The sequence below is a fragment of the Phragmites australis genome, chromosome 6, assembly GCF_958298935.1.
Source record: "Phragmites australis chromosome 6, lpPhrAust1.1, whole genome shotgun sequence".
NCBI classification, from domain to species: Eukaryota; Viridiplantae; Streptophyta; class Magnoliopsida; order Poales; family Poaceae; genus Phragmites; species Phragmites australis.
Window position 1 is genome coordinate 21,433,629 of NC_084926.1, and position 20,763 is coordinate 21,454,391.

A 20,763-nucleotide genomic window follows, 5' to 3' on the forward strand; every position below is an offset into this window, starting at 1 on the left:
TCTAAATATAGGATTAACCTATTTCAACTTACTTGATCTCAAGAGGCTCCTGCTAGAAGCTTGCTTGTTATTGGGGAAAAATTTAGAGTTCACTTGCCCTAAAAAATGAAGAAAAGGCAAATGAGCAAATAGAGAGGAAAGAAGGAATTTTGTTTGGATAGCTAAAGAGAGCTCATCTAGACCTCCTTCTTGTCAAAATTGAGCTTGAGTGGTGGAGAAATCAATGCGGGAGAAGAGATGAAGTGGCTGTTGCCATAGAAGATTTTGTGAGGGAGAGAGTTCTGAAATGGCTCTTTAGCTCGAGATAGAAAAAGGTGGGGAAGAGCAGCATATCATTGCCAGCTCATATATTCTGCTGGCAGTGATGTATAGATATCACTATCGGTCAGTAGATTAAGCCAGCAATGATGAGAGCAGGTGCATCACTGCCAGCTCAATACATCAGCCAGTAGTGATGACTCTTATCACTGCTAATTTATAAGCCATGATGGTTGATTCTTCCCGCACGGCTAATGAATCGGCAGTGATATGATGCCACATCACTGTCGGCCCATGAGGAACCGATAATGATGATCCGGCATATAAGCCCAGTTCTGTAGTAGTGATGGTTCAAACAGACCCTAATTAGACGCATCAGCTTTGAATGAATAGGCTAATTAATACAATTAAGAGAAATCAGAACCCAAAAGATGATAAAGAGCTATAAGATGTCCTAACACAAGCAATCGATCGCGGAACACCTCAGAGAAAATCCTCTCCAAATCTCATATGGGCTAGGTTTTATATACGATTTAAATTTGTACATCTAATAACCATTCATGGGGATGATGCTATAGAGAAAATTGCAATAGAAAAGGCCTCTCCAATCAGCAGCAGCAAACATAGAAAAACAAATTTAACAGAGAATAAGATCCACAGCACAGAGAACCATATGCAAAGGGCAATCACCCAACTGAGCATCAATACTAAGAAATAAAAGTTAGGAGTATCCAGCAAAGAGACCTGTAACCGTGCATCTGCGTATATTAACGAATCTAAGCATATATTAGTTACATCCACGATCAACTACAACCTTCCCCAACAAAACTGTTCATCATCACTTGCCCTAGCCTCTCCTCTTTTTTCTTTCTTGTTGCATGTGCTGTGCAATATGCAAATTAACCGATCGAACAACAGCAACACCAAGTATATATGCTCATGTAATAGCTATTCTTGAAGTAGACAACCATATACAATATCTCATCCACATGAATGGATCGACATATATACTTGGGGAATCGGAGTTCCTTCGTTTTGCATGCACCTCGCGCGCGCCAGAATAATAACCTAACTGATCAGTTGTAGTTGCCGCGGCCGGTCGCAGGTGGCGGCTTCTGGTGCTGGACGATGAGCCGCGCAGGGAGCGGCCTTCCCGTGCCCGACCCGCCGCAGCTGCGGCACGGCATCCTGCCCGACCCGGCGCAGGACCGGCACCCAGAGTCGCCGTCGGACCAGCGGTTGCAGAGGCACTCCACCCTGCCGGAGCCGCCGCACGTGGCGCAGCGCGGCCGCGCGTCCCACCTGGAGGCGGCGGGGAGCCCGTCCCCCAGGGACCGGTTCGCAATCGCCACGCCCGCCAGCATGCCCAGCCCCGCCGACGCGATCACCACCGGCGCCACCATCGTCGCCGCTAGCAGATGGTACAGCTAGCCAAGAACTAGCCAAGCCTTGATTCGATCTCTGGATATGGAAGGAAGGAAGGAAGGAAGGAAAAGGGAGAGGAGTGACTCGCTGGCTTCCTTGGCGTATATACCGACGAGCCGACGGGTGGAAAAGATTTGGGCGCGCGTGTGTGGCGATGGTTTCTCGTCCGGAGGCGACGGGGGCCAAGGGGACGGGGGAGCGTGTCGTTTTATAGGATTTTTTTCCCGGCGGTTTCGTGATGCAGGTTGCGTCGCGTGGCGTTTCGGCTGCTGGGCGGGCGCCGGGTTGGGTGGTGGGGCTTGGATGGTAGCGAGGTGGGGGAGGCGTGTCCGCCTTGTTACCTTGCCTTGGCTGCTTGGTGTGCGTCCCCTCCTGGTGCGGAGTTAGACCTCCGCACGTACGGTTCGATGGGTGCGGCGCCGGTTTCGTGCATGCATGTGCGCTACATCCCGCGAGGTGCCGTGGCGGCTGGATTTTTCCCCCCTCCCTTCTTTCGTTTCCAACTCTCTTTTTTCTACTGGGATATTGAGTTTTATTTTTTTCCTTTTTATTCTGTGAATTATTGCTTATCGGACTTTTGTACTTTTTTCAGTGTCTAATTATCTCTAGATTTTAGGGCGGCTGTCAGCTGGATTTTGTGTCAATTTAGAGATTTAATCGACATTCTCATGGGTTATTAATGATGCTAATAAGGGCATTTCGCCACATGATTTTTGACATTCTTTATCGGTTTCTTTTTATCTTTTTCTTTCTCGTTGATTTTTTGTTTTTGTTTTTCTAACTAAAGATGAGATGTCACTTTTCAAAGGAAGCATCGAAGAAAATCATAATATATGTCTTGTCAACATTTTGAAGTTGTTTGGTTGGGCCATTTTGGGCTGTAAACGGTTCACAGGGTATCACGTAACGGTATTTTCCGTTTGGTTGGGCTATCCTATAATCAGTTCACGGAGGGATCCGACACCGGGCCATAGACAGGTGATACCGTCCACATCCCAACGGGAAGGGATTACATCATTGGCCCACGATCTCTCCCCTCAACATCGATCTTCCCCAATCAGAGTTCCTCATGAGCTCACTCGCGATGGCGGCGGCGTCCTCGCATGAGCTTTCTTACCGGTGACCTGTTGCTTCCGGCCATCTCGGTGAGGAGCACCCGCCTCCCTCTTCCACTTCCTCTCCCTCTCCCTCTCTCTCTCTACACCCGAACCTTCTACTCCTAACCCTAGCTTTTGTTTTAGATCTTGAGGGAACTTTTGCTCCGGTGTCCGTGTAGGTGAGTTAATTCCTTCCCTTTCCTTCTCATCAATAAAGACATTGTCCATAGTGGCCAAGCTTTATGTTGCTGCTCGGGGGCTTTGGTCTTTATTGCCGCTGTTTAAGTGGGGCGGTGGTTGTGGTATCAATTGTGAATGGGATCTCTGTTCCCATTGATTGCGGTGTGCGTACTCCTGATCTATATCAAATTTAGGATTAGGATGGGGCATTAGAGATTAGCTCAGCTACTGCAATGGATTGAGATGGTTGGGGAGTTGACCTGACACTTTTTTTTCATGCTAGATCATGTTCAAGCAGCTCATTCAGGGTTTTATGTTCTTATTGGATGTCATAGTTCATGATGTCATAATGATCCATTGATTTTGCCTATTATGCTTTATGTTATGCTATTGCTTACAGTTTGGTTGATAACTGTTGTTCAACCACTTGAGTACATAAATTCTAAATGCACTCCAGATCATGTAGGGTGGACTGTAGGAGGGAGATGTGGTTTCTTAACAAGGTAAAATAAGGATCATCAGTTGTTTTGACTTTTGAGAGGTAGTTGTTAACTGCAAATATGTGGACAAATGACCTACTGTAACCTATGGTGGTTCCTACTTTTGTTGGATGGTGGTTCTAAAGATTTTGGTCTCTCCCTTTTAGTGATTTTTGGATGTGAATCTCTAGGACAAAATGGCAGCTAGGATTTGAATCGTTGATGGTACTTGTATGTGGTACTTGTTATAATCACCCCTTTTTGCCACCTTTAGCGTAAATTTGAAAATCTCTACGTCCATGTCAGATTCAGGTTGTTACAAAGATATATGTGGTACTTGTTACAGCTTTTTGCAAGTGTAATTACTTATTTATTCCGAATGTTTAATTGAATTTGTATTACTTCTATAACCATGATGCCTACTTATCTTGACCTTGACCAGATTAACCATGATGCCAAATTTTGACCTTGACCAGGTGGTTATGATAGGAAATGCTAATTTACATTTTCTTTAAGAAGAAAAGGAACTAGCCCCTGCTCTATTTTACTATTTCAGCTCCAATGCATTTATGTGAAAGAAAACTTTGCAAGGTGCATGTATTTTTGACAAGGATTATCATCTGCTCCATCCTTACCCTTTTTCCTCAGCTCTTTTCATTTTGAGATTTTAATGTCATCAATTGATGCCTATTGTACCATGTCTATTATTGTGATGATTGTACTAGCACACCATATACTAATATACCATTTCTGTTCGATTGTTTGTTAGAGAGTATGACAACTCATACCATATGATAATCCATAGAAGTTTTTGGTCATTTCCTAAACTTCTTTTGTCTTTGTTGATGAAGCAAATAAAAAGTGATGAGAAGCTAGGAAGAAAACAGGTGGCGGAACTACTTAGGATGTCTAGACCTCAAGCTTTAAAAGTTGATACTTTAGCTTTGATGCATCAAAACTCTTGATACTTTAAAAATTGTTACTCCACCTTTTGTGTACGCAAATACTATTGTCAGCCCTTGCTCGGGTTCAGGTAGTATCTTTGAAGTTTGGTGCACTAATTTAGAGTCTATATGTTGTTCTCAAAAACAAGTTCATAGCTCTCTTCTAGTAGCAGTCCTGTATGGGGCATTCAGTTGTTAAAATGCATGTTCCTTTCAAATTTACCGGATTAAATGACTTGACAAGTTTACATGATCAGTTTTGGTTAGCACTGATTAAAGAGAAGCAGAATTTGTTATGTTTTGTATTGGTTGGCTTGCCAAAGGATCAGTTCTCATGAGTACTATTTAAATTATGTATTTTATACCTGAGATGCCAATCAAACGTCGTAATGTTACTCAATACAATTACCTCATCGAGCCAAACAAAATAGGCAAACAGTGATCCCACCCACAAAACCTCTATAATCCAATTCCAATGCCATTTACATTAACAAAGTGCGAGCCAAACACCACCTTAGTTTCGATCTCCCTATTTTTCTTTAGTTGAAAGCATGTTTGCAAAGTTGTTATATCAAAATAATCATATTGAAATTAGTAAAGACACATCTAACAAATTATAAGAATGTTCAACATCTCAAACCTTCCTTGGAAACTTGACAAAATCTGATAAACTACATTTACTGAAAGCAAGAACTGTATCCGAGAATATCATACAGCAAAGAAGGAAATTCAAGCGGTGATAATCAAAGTTAGTACAAAGTATGGTGGATAGGACCTACTACAATTAATATATATCTCAACATCCATAACTTAAATTGGAGATACAAAGGGTAGACCCATTAAATAAAAGAGCCCATTGTGCCTCCAACCAACAATTCATACAATCTCCTTGTTCCTTCTTTTTCTGGATTTTGCACAAGGTTGTTGATGCATGATCGATTGACTTAGCCAATATTCAGAATTGTTTAGGAAAGGTGATTAGACATCCAACTACATATCAATTCCTCCACCTTTTCCAATTAATTTTCCAGTGACAATTACGAAGGATAGCGCCACAAGTTTATTATTGTCAACAAAATGTTGCTTTACAGATAAGTCATTCCAGTGCTGTCGCAATTACTTACTTTTGTGTAATCCACATCTGATACAGCTTTTCTTCTTTTATTTATTTATTTTTTGCGAGGGTCCTTTTTTATTACTCTGGATATGCAAGACAATGCATTGATCAAGAACTATGATGTGACAAAGGACTTATTTGAAATGTCTTCTGTACCCACAAAATATGTGGAAACTTTGCCCTGTTACCTAGTCACGCTGTCCTCGATAAATCACAAGATAAACATTTTTTGTGAGAGTGAAAAATCACCAACAAAATTCTGTATATAAACCATCATAAACTCTGTTAACCAGTCGTTCGCAACTGCTAGATCAATTACTGATGATTCATAGTAACCGAGGGTTTCTGCACAAAGTTAAAGGTCATTATAACACACAGAAAGAGCAAGTCGTGTTCTGGTAATGCGGCACACAAATAGTCATTGTTGAGCCTGGATACATGAGGTGTCATCGTCACCCAGCTTAGTTTGAATCCAAATGCATAGTTTAAATTTATGTCAAACTCAATTTTTTCAAGGCAACCCAAGGAATGGTGCAGCATAGTTGCCTTGGTCAGAAGGTAGCTAAAGACCGAGGCATGCAGCTGAGTGTAGCTGAGATCGACAATGGACTGATAAAGAAGGATATTAAATTAGCCACGTGCTTCTTTGACTTGGATCCATCGATCGTTTGCTGTCAGGATCAATCAGTGATGCTACGAAAGTGTATATAGTTTTTTTAAAATGTTTGACTCAGTTCAACTAATTGATTGATTAATATAGGCAGCTCATCTTCTTCGACTTGTTCTGCTATACATGATCGATACTAACAATGACCAAACGGTGGGCCTCTTCTTTTTTACGGGACTAATGGCAAATTTATAAACGGAATTTAGGTAAAGAATGAGGTCAAGGGAGCATCCCCTTGGCACATTCTCAATGGGGAAGTATTTGAAGTTTCGAACTTGTGCTGTGTAGCCCACCTACCATGCCCGTAGCAGAGATGCTTGGATAAAAAGAAATCTTAAGTTTGCCACTTTTGCTAGGCATCAGTCAACTGTAATCGACCCAGATTACAGTCCATGTTCAAATCTGCACCGGTGAGAAAAGGTTAGCGGTGGGTTAGGGTTCTGACATGGGGATTGTGTGTTGTGGGCTTAGAGGGAGGTTGTTGGGCGGTAGTTCAGACTGGCGATGGTGGCGGACGAGATGGCTGGGCAGTTGGAGACAACCGGATGGGCAGTGAGTGAGCGGGGTGGGAGGAAAGTGACCAGCGAAGCCGGTTTAGCTTAGCGGCTATGCAGCATTGATACGGATACGGGTATCGGTATCGGGTCGATATGGATCTAGGGATATGGTATTTTTTGAGAAAACCTAATACGTGGATCCGTTTAAATTTTTTTTTTAAACAGCAATAAGTGATCTAGGAGAGCCGCAATTCCCATTCAGAAGTATTGTTTACAAGATCGTGGAGATGCATATCTGGCAGCCCAACAACACCATTTGAGAGCCATAAGGAATTTCGCGACGAGTTTTCGATAGTGATTTGATTACGAGTAGAACTTTATTGACGTCTCAAAATTTAGTGGACTAAAGAAGATGGCGTGTGCTTCTTTCTTGGTATATATCCCTTTTGACCACGTCAAGGCTATTCATGCTAACTACATTTGGGTAAGGTGAGTAGAAATGGCAGTCAAGTGGCCTCATTTCGTGACATGGCTCCATCGTGTTGCTCCTTATATTTGCGCAACTATCTAGATTTAAGTGCAACGCAAACACGATGACAGTAAAGTGGCCGTAAGATGTTCATCGCTGTTGCTGCAAGCTGCATTTTGGTAAGGCGAGCAGAAATGGCCCGGGGAAAGTGGCCTCATTTCGACGCATGACACTTTCATGTTGCTCTTTGTACTTGCGCGATCACGCTCCTAGCATCTGATCTGCAGTTCTGCGACCAGCTTGGGAAAAAAATAACCAGATTTCTGGTTCAGATGTCGGCACACGAGCTTAACCCAAAACCACCTTCCCCATTCGTCAGTTTAGGTGAGAGCTCTGTTGCTCGATTCGATTGACGGGCGTTGGGGGCACGCCAACCATATTTGGTGCTGTTCACTAAGAAAGGCGGTCTGGAGTCTAAAATCGCTACGTTTAAATTTAGATTTTGGACTAAATCCTAAAAAAGTCTTTAGAACTATACTCCTTTCAAATAGACCCAAAGACCAACAAAGAACTCCGTTTCATCACATTTACCCGTACCACTATGCGCCCGGGACAAAGAGGAACTATGTTTATGAAAAATTTGGACGCAAACAATCACATAACCTATAAACTGACATTGAAGAAGGATAGAAAGGGAAGGGGTGAATGTTTCGAAACTCAAAATCTTGCGAAACGGAAGAGTGCCGTGTAAAGCGTGCTCTAGTTAAGAGGCAAGATTCCAGCTCAGATGCATAGGAATTATGAATTTAACGCTTCGCAAATCACAACCAGAAAAAAATATATTTCGCCTCCGAAGTGACCGTTCCAAACAAACCTCTGAATATTACTAGTTATCAGAGCTGCTCCCGATAGATAAATTCTTATCCGAAATTAACAATGCAGATATTAGTAACGGATTAATTCCTCACCTCCGAAATGTACATTCTCTCAACCAAAACTGTATGTCAAAACTCAAAAAGTATAACTAATAAATTTTGTACCCAGTACAATCAGTGAAGGATATGTCCAGCGAAATTACTAACTCTGTTAGAACAGACAAACAATAATATGTGAACTCAGTTTCCGCATCCAAGTTGGTTTTTGGGGAAGGCCGAGAGAACGCTGACGCACCAGTTGACTAAGGCTAAGACGAGTTTAGGGCATCAAGTTGCCGCTGGAGCTCCTCAAGGTCATCATCAATAGCACTGGAGCTCACTGGAGCAGGTTGTTCTGGATAGAAATCAGCAGCTGGAAGCTCACGGACAAGGCCTTCTGGTAGGATATCTGTATAATTTCAGAAGGTTTAAAGGTGTCGAGAGGACTGGCAAATAAAGGAAAAATAGTTTGTCCTAACTTGCGAAAGCATTTGATTTACCTGCAGTGCTTCGAATGCTTAATGTCGCTGTGTCATCATCATCAACAACACTGCATAAGAACAGAAATTTCAATTCAGATATTGCGCACAGCATCTTTATTGATTATTTATTAATGAAGCATGTCAACTTGCTATACAATAGAAAGGCAAACTCTTGGAAATACAATGAGCACCAACATGCTAGTCCTAGTTGAGTAGTTTCTATATCATATACGTGAAGGAAAAGAACAGCTCAAGTTAGGCATTGCAAATGAGGCTGCATAAGAAATGAAGTGGTTTGAACATGGGTACAGTGTTATAGTAATCAAAATCTTATTACCTCCATTACCTATGGATAACCCACTAATATGAAATAGTTAGCACAATAAATATAATAAGAGTGAATTGCACAAAACTATAACTATTATGCCATTTGTAACACAAAACTACAAGTATTGTACACTAATTTCACACAAAAACCCGATTTTAATTAGATTCACCCAAAAATGATCTTATGTTTCTCTAAAAATCCTAAAACTTTTTGTATTTGTTCCATAATCCATGTACACATTCTTTAAACTCCTAATAATTGTTAGGCCCTTAAATAAAATCCAAAAAATATGGGAAAATTCACTAATATTCTTATATGATGGACTAATTTCTAAAATTATTTCTAGCCCTAGATTATATGGTGAAAAATTAAGTTCATTTGTAATGCTCCATTTATATACTTACAAAGAAACTCACTTTTTCATCATATAACGTAGGGCTGGAAATAATTTTAGAAATTAGTCCATCATATAAGAAGAATATTAGTGAATTTTTCCATATTTTTAGGATTTTACTTGAGACCCTAACAATTGTTAGGAGTTATAAAAATAGCCTTTTTGGAGAATTTTAATTTAAATTCTACACAAGTTTTTTGGGTGAGTCCAATTAAAATGGGTTGAATATGGATTATAGAACACGTACAAAAAATTCTAGGATTACTGGAGAAACATAAGACCATTTTTGGATGAATTTAATTAAAATCGAGTTTTGTGTGAAATTAGTGCACAATACTTGTAGGTTTGTGTTACTATTCACAATAATTGTAGTTTTGTGTTACAAATGGCATAATACTTGTAGTTTTGTGCAATTCACTCATATAATAAACCACTATGTCATGCATCAGTTATTCCTAATTAGTACTTGTTGGTAATATCCATGTTCTGAAGGAAAGTTGCTAAGCATTTGTTAAGGAAACATAACTAAATCAGTATTGGGGATAAAAATAAATTAAGATGACGTGGAATGATGTACCTAATGTTCCACTCGTTATCAAGGTGGACAGGGCATTCATTTGCTTCTGGTGTTTCAGCTTCCATCTTAGCCTTTGCAGCTGCATCTCTAGCAGGTTTAGCTTCCATATATTCTTTCTAAAAGATAATCAAAACCAAGATAACATTAGGAATCCTTCATCATTTCAATTATCAGACATAGCAATAAACAGTGGGAAAAGACAAACACCTGTCTCTGAACACATGCTGGATTCGAACATTGCGGATTTGGTCTCATTTCCATTGTTGGGAAATAATCCTTAAGTGAATTGTATCCCTGCATGATCATGAAGACATAACAAGATTTAAAAACATAACAATCATTTGGAACGTCGAGATAAATATGCTGGATCAATATGTGCTGCAGCAGTGCAACCTTTCCAGCCCAAAATTATATATGTATTTCCTCAAAAATATTACTACATCAGACACAGGCAAATTTAAGCAGGAAATTTAAAAATGAGAGCATAGAAAGCCAACAAAGTAGTATTTACAACCCAAATAAATAATAAAAACTCCCTGACGTCGTGTCAAGAAAACACTTTAGTCAAGTATGCTGGACTACAAATACTATAGTTAGTTTCAATTACCAAGTAAGGGGAAACTTGTCCAAACTTCAATAGATATTTCAAAGAATTCTGGACCAGGAGACCAGCAACAACGCCCTGCAAAACACCATGTTTGTCAGACCAAAAAAATGGCACAGTTCTGGTTAAAACTGAAGAACCCTATGTCTAGGAATAAAGACTGTAGTTCGCCCTCACTTGGGCCGGTAGTGCTCAATCATGAAACACTGGATGCACTGCAATGCAGTTGTTTCCAACAATGCAGTGAAGAATACTGTACATGTTATAAAAGTTAATAAAACCATGCAGCAATCCCACTTAAGGCTACATGGCAGCTACAAAAATATAACGATACTATCATCTGATTCAAGCTTCCATATTGCATCGTAGTTGCTTCCAACAAAACAGAGACAAATATTGTCAATGTTACAAAAACTAACGAAAATGTGCAGCGTCCACATAAGGCTACTAGGCAGCTACAAAAAAATATAATATAACATTCATCTGATTCAATCTTTCACATGGCACAATGAGATGGCATTATGACAATGAGAAACAAATTAAAATGGTTAAAATAAATAAGATAAAGCCTAACCATTGTAGTTGGCAAAGAGGCAGCACAAACACCTTCTCTTTTAAGTGTACGCTCGTCCACTCCAGATGCTACAACCTTAGTAAAGGTATTACAAACAGGTTACCAAGAAGGGATAGAGAAAATACAGGTTACCAAGAATGGATACAGAAATACTAGTGAAATATGATGGAGGTTTGTAGGGACATCTTTTTCAAGCCAGAACAACCATTGAAATTACATAATTGAAATAGAAAATGCCAGTATGAAATACACATTCACAATTTAAAAGCATCAAATGCATAAGAGCACACAATTAAACTAGAGTAGCAGATAGAAGATCATAAGAACATACCAATGGAGGAGCACATGCAAAACATGCAGTTTCACCAGGAACCAGCAGTTGTATATGACCTGAAACAGCATCTTCCGAGACACCTGATACATAAATATCTTATGTTACTTGCTGTGTACAGCTTTACATTGATGAAATTAATGTGACTAGAGAGGACTAGCATTGAATGAAGGAGAAGGTATGTTAGAACCCAATTATTCCTTTTCACTATGAATTCTGTAAGGAATCAGAAAGTAACTTGGCAAACTTTAATACATACTTGTTTCTGTAACACAGATTTGAGCATGTATGTTTATTTCTGTGGATTGCAATCTTAAAGGTCACACATTTACGACCTATTTTCCAAACCAATTATATGAAACTAATGCAAATTCCATCCATAATCCTGCATAACTAGCCCGGGGGTTAACTCAACCAAGAATAACGGCTGAAGTGTACTAATGTGTTATTATCCAATGGACAAATTGGTATAAAGAAGGTCAGGCAACTATGAAAGACAAGGTGGCTCAACAATTTTGTGATACAATGAAGGTATCTGATGAGATAGAATGGTAGCAGTACACAAAAAATAGATGTTACTATGCATGGCATCGAAAAATAGCATTGCACTTTTTGAAAAGGTTCATTGTCAAAAAAATGCGAGTTATAACTTACCAGACTCCATCCACGTCTGACCAAGCTCATTGCATGCCTGAAAAGCAGGTAAAAAGACCAAATAAGTAAATAACGTACTAATACATGGCACAGAAGCACTGAAGCACCCAGGGAGGGGAAATACTGATATGGTTAATAAAGTTCTACGGATAACCATGAAAAAGCACTCTATTTTGGTTTGTGTGCGGACAACCCACCTGGTTTACAACCATGCGAGCTTCATAGTTATCAACACAGCTCAAGACAAGATCAACTCCAGTGCTACAGTCATGAGAGCTCTGTGCTTTTAGACTTGCCAAAAATGTTTCAAATCCTTTGACTGTAGTAATATTCAATGAGTAGCTCTGCAGGAGAAAAGATAAGTCAACATCACTTATAAGCAGGAGTAGTACATCACTCCATACAAAGATCCCGTCCAAGCAAATAAAATATTCCTCAAATTGTGCGCTTCATAAACGATCACCCAAGTTGAGTAAGCAATGGAACAAACAAAAGGAAACAATACAAATGAGAAATTATTTTAATTTCATACGTATTCAGTCGAAGAAGAATAATGGAAAGTAGAGGACACTAGGTAAAGATTAGTACCCAATTCTCATATTAAAAATTGCAAGGATAAGCTTTTGTCCCTTCTACCAAAACTTGTAACCTACTGAATCTGATGAAATAATTCATTAAAACTTAGAACTTTAATTCATTAAAGCTAAGCTATGAAATAAGGAGAAAAGAGATTTAATTCATGAGTTTGATGTGTTGAATTTAGCTTCTGAACTTAGAACTTTGTCTGAAGCAGAACATAATAGAATGAAAGAGATTACATTAAAACTTGATAGCATTTGCACTGCTGAAGAGATCAAAGCAAAACAAAGATCTAGAGATATCAAGGAAGGGGATAGAAGCACTGCATATTTCCATGCTGTAGCCAACCAAAGATGCAGGAAAACTTATGTAGCAGCTTTAAAAAAGCCTCAGTGCTTGGTAGAAGACCCTGATGAGATGTTAAACATAGCTGTTACAAAGAACTGTTTGGTGTAGAAGATAGAGGTAATTTTGCATTAGATAAGGATTGTTGGGAGGAAAGTGAAAAAGTAACTAAGGAAGAAAATGAAATCTTAGAGCCTGCTTTCACAGAAGAAGAGGTTAGGCAAGCAGTTCTTTTTTCTTCATACCCTGATGAGTTATCATTTATTTTTTACCAAAAGTATTGATGCATCATTAAAGAAGATTTGCTTAGTATATTTAAAGAGTTTGAGCAAGATGAGTTAGACCTGCATAGACTCAATTTTGCTAGGCTTAGACTTGTATCAAAAGAAAATGATGCAAGTATTATGAAAAACTTTAGGCCTATCAGATTGATCAATTGCAGCTATAAGATCTTCACGGAAGTGCTTACAAACAGGTTTGGTAATATTTGTAATAGATTGATTACTGCTAATCAGAGTGCATTTATCAAAGGGAGGTACATATTGGAGAGTGTGGTAGTTGCTCATGAAATTGCTCATGCTACACATAGATCTGGTGAGGAGGGAATAGTTTTAAAATTAGATTATGAGAGCGTATGATAGGGTAAATTTAGATTTTGTAGAGGAAATTTTACATTCTAGGGATTTTGGGGATAAATGGAAGAGGTGGATTCATAGGGTTATACATGGAGGGTATGTGGGAGTTTTACTTAATGCGTTAGAGAGTAATTTTTTTAGGAATGGCAAGGGGCTTAGACAAGGGGACCCCCTGTCACCACTGTTAATTAATTTAGTAGGAAATGTGCTAGCTAGGATGCTTCAAAAAGCTGCACAAGCAAATATTATTTCAGGGCTTCTTGCCAGTTTTAGGAAGGATGGGATTATGACTTGCTGTAAAGGTCCGTATAGCTCACAGTCCTTGTACAAGATAATCGATTTTAGAGGTATTATGCCTGTGTACATTCCCAGTGTGTGTAATATCAACATACCACCGAGAGTCCTTTTTTTTTATGGCTGCTTTGTAAAAATAAAAACTTAACTAGAGATAATCTTAGCAGACATCAAAATATTAGAAATCAATCTTGTCTATTTTGTGTTGAGCCAGAGACAGGGCAGCATTTGTTCTTTAAGTGTGCAATTGCTAAGCATATGAGGGCAGTGATGTCTGAGTGGTTAGCTATGTTACAGGGACACGCGTGTCCACAAATTTTTTGCCGCGTCGATGCGTATCGCCGTGTCAGGGAGAGGCAACGGCAGCAGACGGGGGAGAGGCGACGACAGCGGCGGGGGAGAGGCGGCGGCAGCAGCGGGGGAGAGGCGGCGGCAGGAGGGGGGGCGGGAGAGGCGGCAGCAGCGGTGGCAGCAAGCGGGGGAGAAACGAAGGCAGCAGCGGGGAAGAGGCGGCGGCAGCAGGCGGGGGAGCGGCGGCGTTGAGGACTCGGGAGGACTGAGGAGGCAGCTGTGTGCGTGATAACTAATGCGTGCGGTTGGAGATTTAGGGCGTGCGGCTTAGATGGGCCAGTGGCTGGATGGGCCAAGTGGCTAACAAATGATGAATTGAGCTCATTCCACTTTTCTTTTCTATTTTCTTTGACAACTCTAGTGGATTTGATTCTAAATTAGGACTATGATTTTATTTCCCCTTGTAATGTATTAAAGAAGAGGTAGATGTCTATGTTATACATATATTTTATGTATATACTTAGGTTTAAAACATAAAAAAATAAAACTAACGAATCCTTGACGAATCCTCGACGAATCCTCTTTATAGTTTGCCGAATCGGACACCCGCATCCGAGTCGGACTCCGACACCCGTGTCCGTGTCCGTGTAACACAGGTGGTTAGGTGTTGAAATAGGGGGTCTTATGAACATGTTACCAAATTTTGGCTTAGTAATAAAAAGTGCCTGGTTCTGAATATGGTTAGTTGCTGCATTGTGGGGACTATGGGAGTTAAGAAATTCTATGTGTTTTCAGCAGGTGGAGTGGAGTGGAATAAACTGATTGCTATGTCCAAGGGTTAACCTCAAGGAGCTGGAAAGGGTGATCAAGAAGATGGAAGAGTACATGGGCAGGCCTATCAGACTGTCAATGGGAGATCAATGAAGACATCGAGGTACATGGGGGTCAAGAGATGCAGACAGAGTGTGAAGTTGGAGGAGAAAGACAAGACCAACAAGATGATGGCGCTGCCAGAAGCATGGAGTCTCATATTGGGACAATGAAAACAAACTGATGGCAGATCCTGGAGATGACACAAGAAGTGGAAAATGGTAGAGTTTATTGCTAGACAAAATGATCTGTAGTTGATCAGGTGTTTTGTCGGTTTGGAAACAGTAGAGTAAAAAGAGAGAACTTATCTTGGATGAGATGAAGAAGTCTGGTACCCTAGAGTCCAGCAAATGTGCAAACATGAATATTATATGGTCCAATTATTTTTAGTTGAGACTGGGGAAATAAAAAGCCCTTTAACTCGAAAAAATATTGGTTTGTTGAAGGAGAAGATCTAACAGATAAATACTAATATTGGCATAGTTCTCACCTCCAACACAACATCGGGATTTATTCCAGAAAGTGTCTGTACAGCGGCATCTGTTTTGGTCATTCCAACCTAAAAATAGCACATGAATTGCATGTGTCACAATCTAATTTGGATTATGTTCTTGCAGAGCAGCAAATAAGTAATCCAACAAAAAACGTTTTAGTGGGATAACAATCAACCCAAAAATAAGAAGAGAAAAGGTCGAGGGAAGCATTATGCATATAAACATATCAGCCTGGTAGCTTACCTGGTCTGGACGAAAGAACAACCTATTCATGTTAGCCAACTCGACTGTATCGTAGTCGTACAACAAGAGGCGTCCAATCCCACATCTAGTGAGCATCTCTGCAGCGACACTACCAACACCACCTATTCCCTGTGGAGAATATGACAATGAATCAAGTTTTTTAATTCCTGAATTGAAATTTTGCACTTATGTGACAAGACGAATGTCAGCAATGAATTTTCTTCTTTTTGTGCTGACACTATGAATTTTGTGCTCAAAGATACTGAAAGCAGTGGCAACATACAAAATAACAGCAATCTTTTCCAAGTACGCATTATCACTACATTTTTCTTGTTAGGTGTAACCATGGCCTTGGTATGTATCCAAACGTGCTTCTAGCAGGAGACAGTATCTCGAATTTAGCAATATCCATATGACATTTGCAATGCATACTAGTATCAAACGTGCTTCTAGCAGGAGGCAGCATCTCGAATTTAGCAATATCCATATGACATTTGCAATGCATACTAGTATCATGTGGTAGCCTACTGGGCTCAGAGAGTGAACTTCTACATGTCTGCTCCGTGCTGTTTCGAGCTTCATGAAGTATGCAACTATTTTAAACAGTTCCGATGGCAGATCAGGAGGGGGAAAAGGCACTTACAACAATGGCGACGGAATAGTCCCGGATGCGCTCGTAATTCTCGACGACGCCCATACGCTGCAGCGCCATGAGCCTGCTGTAGGGGTTGCTGTCCACCACCTCCGCGCTCATGTCCTGCACCCCAGAATTTCGCGCGCAAGCAGTGAGATCCACAAGTGCCCCAAAACTTCGGTACCCTCAAGGCGGAAAGTGGCATCAGATCGTACCTTGATCTTGGATCGGGCGCCGGCGGTCGGGTTCATCATCGCCACCACCCGGTCTCGCATCTGGTAATCAGAAGAAGAATGAGAGAGGGAGAGATCAGGAGTTTGGGAAACGCTGGGAGTTAGGGAACATGGCGAGGAAAGGGGTCGAGATCTTTGGGGGGGGGGGGGGGGGGGAGTGTTACCCGGTCGATGGAGGCCGGATCAGGGCGTTGCTTGAGCGCGTCCAGGTCGCGGAGCAGCGCGCGCAGCTGCTCCTCCTCCATCGCCACCGCTTGCTGCTCTGCTCCTCCGCTGGTGAGAGAGCAGGATGCAGTCGCGCGCCAGTTGAGACTAGAGACTCCGCGCCTCGAGTCTAGCGAGTCGAAGCAGGAGCGCTGATCCGACGTGTCCCACCGATGACGCGTTCTTGATGACGTGGCATACCAGGTGGTGCTGCCTCAGATGGGTAGACCCATAGAGAAGGCACATGGTTCCTTTTCTCGGAAAAAGGCTCGTGGACCAGAGAACTGACGTTGGTGTAGTTTAAGCCCAGCTATACACAACATCTGGTCCACCAACCTTATAGACTGCCCCGCAAGGCTGCAATTGTTTTTCCGGCAACAACTAAGCGCATGAACGAAGAGGGGGAGGAGGAACGATTTTTTTATATTTTTTTAATATTTTTAAAACTACATGTTTGTTTAAAAAATTAGCAAATTTAACATATCATCGCCTATTGAAAGATATCATCCTTTTATTGAACGACAGCAAGATATCGTCTATCCAACAGACGACATCTAAAAGATGATAACTCTCTAACATATGTAGAATATCGTCCCGTATATATTCCAATTGGAGAAGAGGTGGAGGAAGGACATGAAGGCCCAGCCCCTAATCTTTTGTTCTGCGTTAGCCACTGGCTCTTGGTGCCCATTATGAGATGATTTTTCCTGCGACTAATGCTTTAAATCTCATCTTACAGTAAGCATGTCTTGCCTAGTCTTTTAATCACAAGACTATGGTAATATGTTCCGGGTGACGTTTCTGACTTGAGGCCCTTATTGAGGCTCAATTTTAGGACTCGGCAAAACACAACATATGTAGTCGAATACAAACAACGCCTTCCAGATGCCCCGCGATATTAGGGAAGACATGGCTTACTACGAGATGAATAGCTCAGCTCATCTAGACTTGAGGCCCTTGTTGAGGCTCAGTTTCAGTAAAGAATTGTTCATCGTGCAACGAAGGCAAAAAAAAAGCTCGGGCTTCGTCTTGCCAAAGACTACGAGCGGAGCAGCGATGGGATTAGAGAAAAGCTCGGCTACGGATTTGCAGTCGAACAGAGGGGCGACACTAGGGCGTTTGTGCCGTCGGATGTGGCTGAGCGTGAAGCCGTGCGCGGCCGAGACTGCAGCTTGGCCAGGCAGCGAATGGAGTAGCGAAGCGCGGGCTTCGGGCGATTTGCAGTGAGGAAGAGCAGTTGCGCATTACAGAAGCGGCGGCGGCGGCGGCGGACGCCGGCGCGCGTGCACAGGGACGGCCTGGACAAACCGAATAGGTCGGTGCAGAAATAAGCAAGCAGTCCACGAAGAGATCAGAACGGAAGGGCCGGCCTGGATGGAAGTAGTGGACCAAGGCCTATTCTGATATTTGAGGGATTAGGAAGGAATAAAGAGTATAGATAGGATTTCTCAGGGAAGAAATAAACCCAAATAGTCCAATGAATTGCAGAGAACACCAATAAAATTCAAGAAAATACCAGAGGACTCCGAAAATTCCAAGGAACACAAATGAAATACTATCAAAAAAATTCCTCAAATATTCGGAGCAATTTGACGGAGCATCAATGATGGATCTGGACACCTCCTCTAGCGGAGATTACTCCCAAGAAGTTTACACCATCGAAAACGGAGGTGATGATCTGGGCCATTATGACGACAACCCTGCAAATGGTCAGGGTCCTCTAGCCCCGGTGGCAGGCAATGGTCAGTCGCAGGCAGACACACCTATGGTCCTTATCGGGGCCCCGATCTTACTGTCTTCTGAACATTAGTAGGGGGTTAACCGCTTTAAATCTACAACTGCTCGGAGGATCCTCCTTCTACAAGAGGCCCTCATGCGTCCTCCGATTATAGACCTAGCTACCTTAGTTGGTAAGGATTAGATGAACTCAACGATTGACTTAACAAAGGAAATCATCATCCAAACTAAGAACTCTCATCATGTCCTAGCTAGAAATAGTACTAATTGGGGCAGACCAGGCAATCCCCTGTCATGAGATGCATCGGATCCGGAGATGCGTAACCCTAGGGACAAGGCTTCCCGGGATGACAACCAGGGAAACAACCACCGTCGGACCTCATTGGTCAAAGGTCATTCGACCAATGACTTGTGTTAGGCCATCGACAACCGGGGAAGATGCCCGGGGGCTTCTGAGGAGGCTTCATCTACCCCTCATTGGTCTAATTAAGAAATGTCCTAACATCGATCAAATCGGGACCGATCTCGGATCGCCATGGGAAAGACTCTTGGGGATGCTGGAATCAAGCAAGGCGCCATCAATGGATGTCTGATCTTCTTCCAAGATCTACAAAACATAAACTGGCCGGCAAGGTTTCGCACTAGGACGATCGAGAAATATAATAGAAGTACAAATCTCATAGAGTTTCTCTAGATCTATACCACGACCATCCAGGCGACCAGTGGGGATGAGAAGGTAATGGTGAATTACCTCCCTATAACCCTTGAAGGGGTAGCCAGGACATGGTTGACCAATCTATCATCAAAGACGATCTACTCGTGGGAGCAGCTTTGTGATGTGTACCGAGCTAACTTTCATAGTACATACGTTCACCCAGGCATGAAAAACAACCCCCACCATTGCGAGTAGATGGGGGAACGAAACCTTGCACGAGTTCATGCACCACTTCAGCAATCCTCGGAATACCATCTCCAAGATTAGCGACTACGATGTCATCTAGGTGTTCATTCAAGGGGTTAAGAGCTGGCGTTGTGTTGAAGACATCGCCAGAAAGGAGCCTGAAACGGTTAAAGAGCTCATGCAGATCGTCTATAAATCTGCTAGGACTGAGGATGCGCTCCTCTATGTCAAGGAGAAGACTCATGTCATCAAACGTCCTCAACCCAGGCTCGGCGGTGACAAGATTTAGAGCAAGCACAAGAAAAACACCAAAGGAGGTAAGGGTAAGACAGCTAAATCTAATGAAGTTTTTGCAGACCTGCTCGACATCCATCCCAACCAGTGCTCCAATCCTTCCTAGGGCAGAAGTTTTACACTAGACTCTGGCGAACGAGATGAAAGCCTCTGGAAAAAGTTGGTCAAGGTGGAAGTCAAAAAAGTGGCTAAAGGAAAGAAGATCCATGTCACGACCCAAAGCAGAGACTCCGACTCAGATGGTAGTGAGGACGATACGAACCCGATGTCTTTCTAGCCATATGAGAGGACGGTTCACCACATGTTCGGTGTTTCCGCATCTTATGAGTCCAAATGGCGGTACAAGATTGTAGCCCGAGAAGTCCTAGCTTCTATCCTTAAGGGTTGACAGGCCGTAAAGTGGTTGAACACCGAAATCTCCTTCGCCCAAGAAGATTACCGTGATAACTTCATACGGTCAGGCTGCTTCTCGATGGTGGTTGAGCCTACGATAAATAACTGCAAGGTTACTCGAGTCCTTATCAATGAAGGGAGTTCCCTAAACATCATCTTTGATAATGCACTCGAAGGTATGCAGATCTCTCGTCTGCTATCAAGCTGGTTACTCAAGCTTTTCATAGCATAGTACTCGGATCTTCGGCCACTCCTGTCGGTAAGATATCGCTACTCGTTACCTTCGGGAAGCATGACAATTTCTAGACTATTCCACGTGGTCAACGTGTCCTAAACTAATTGAAGGAAAAAGCCAATAAAGGATCACGATATGTTGTCAAAAGAGTCTAGCACGAATTAATCCCATCAAGCATAGAAAAAATTTAAGTTCCTGACTAAAAATAACAAAATCTACCAAGTGTTTATACAAAACTTATTGTGCGCGCCATATTTCCAAGAAGAAGGGAAAGAATGTATTTTGGAACCGCTGAAATCCTTATTGTGTCCCCGATGTGCTTGAGAGCTAAGACGTTTTACATTCGGAGTCTAACCTAAGATGATCGCGACGAATATTCCAATAAGCTCC

At 41.8% G+C, this 20,763-nt stretch overlaps 2 protein-coding genes across 2 annotated transcripts; both read right to left on the bottom strand.

Moving 5' to 3' along the window:
* Positions 1 to 997: 997 nt before the first annotated feature.
* On the bottom strand, positions 998 to 1,873 carry LOC133922104 (uncharacterized). The gene has a single exon (XM_062367280.1). It carries the CDS (start codon positions 1,659 to 1,661, stop codon positions 1,335 to 1,337), a length of 327 nt encoding a protein of 108 aa, XP_062223264.1. The 5' UTR covers positions 1,662 to 1,873; the 3' UTR covers positions 998 to 1,334.
* A 6,203-nt stretch (positions 1,874 to 8,076) lies between these two features.
* LOC133922105 (ubiquitin-like modifier-activating enzyme 5) lies at positions 8,077 to 16,954 on the bottom strand. Its single transcript, XM_062367281.1, has 14 exons — positions 16,774 to 16,954; positions 16,592 to 16,651; positions 16,386 to 16,499; positions 15,743 to 15,871; positions 15,496 to 15,564; positions 12,189 to 12,335; positions 11,992 to 12,028; positions 11,338 to 11,420; positions 11,007 to 11,081; positions 10,436 to 10,510; positions 10,036 to 10,122; positions 9,829 to 9,944; positions 8,548 to 8,597; positions 8,077 to 8,456 (listed from the first exon to the last, which is right to left on the bottom strand). The coding sequence occupies exons 1-14, from the start codon at positions 16,852 to 16,854 to the stop codon at positions 8,317 to 8,319; spliced, it is 1,263 nt and encodes a 420-aa protein (XP_062223265.1). The 5' UTR covers positions 16,855 to 16,954; the 3' UTR covers positions 8,077 to 8,316.
* Positions 16,955 to 20,763: the final 3,809 nt, after the last annotated feature.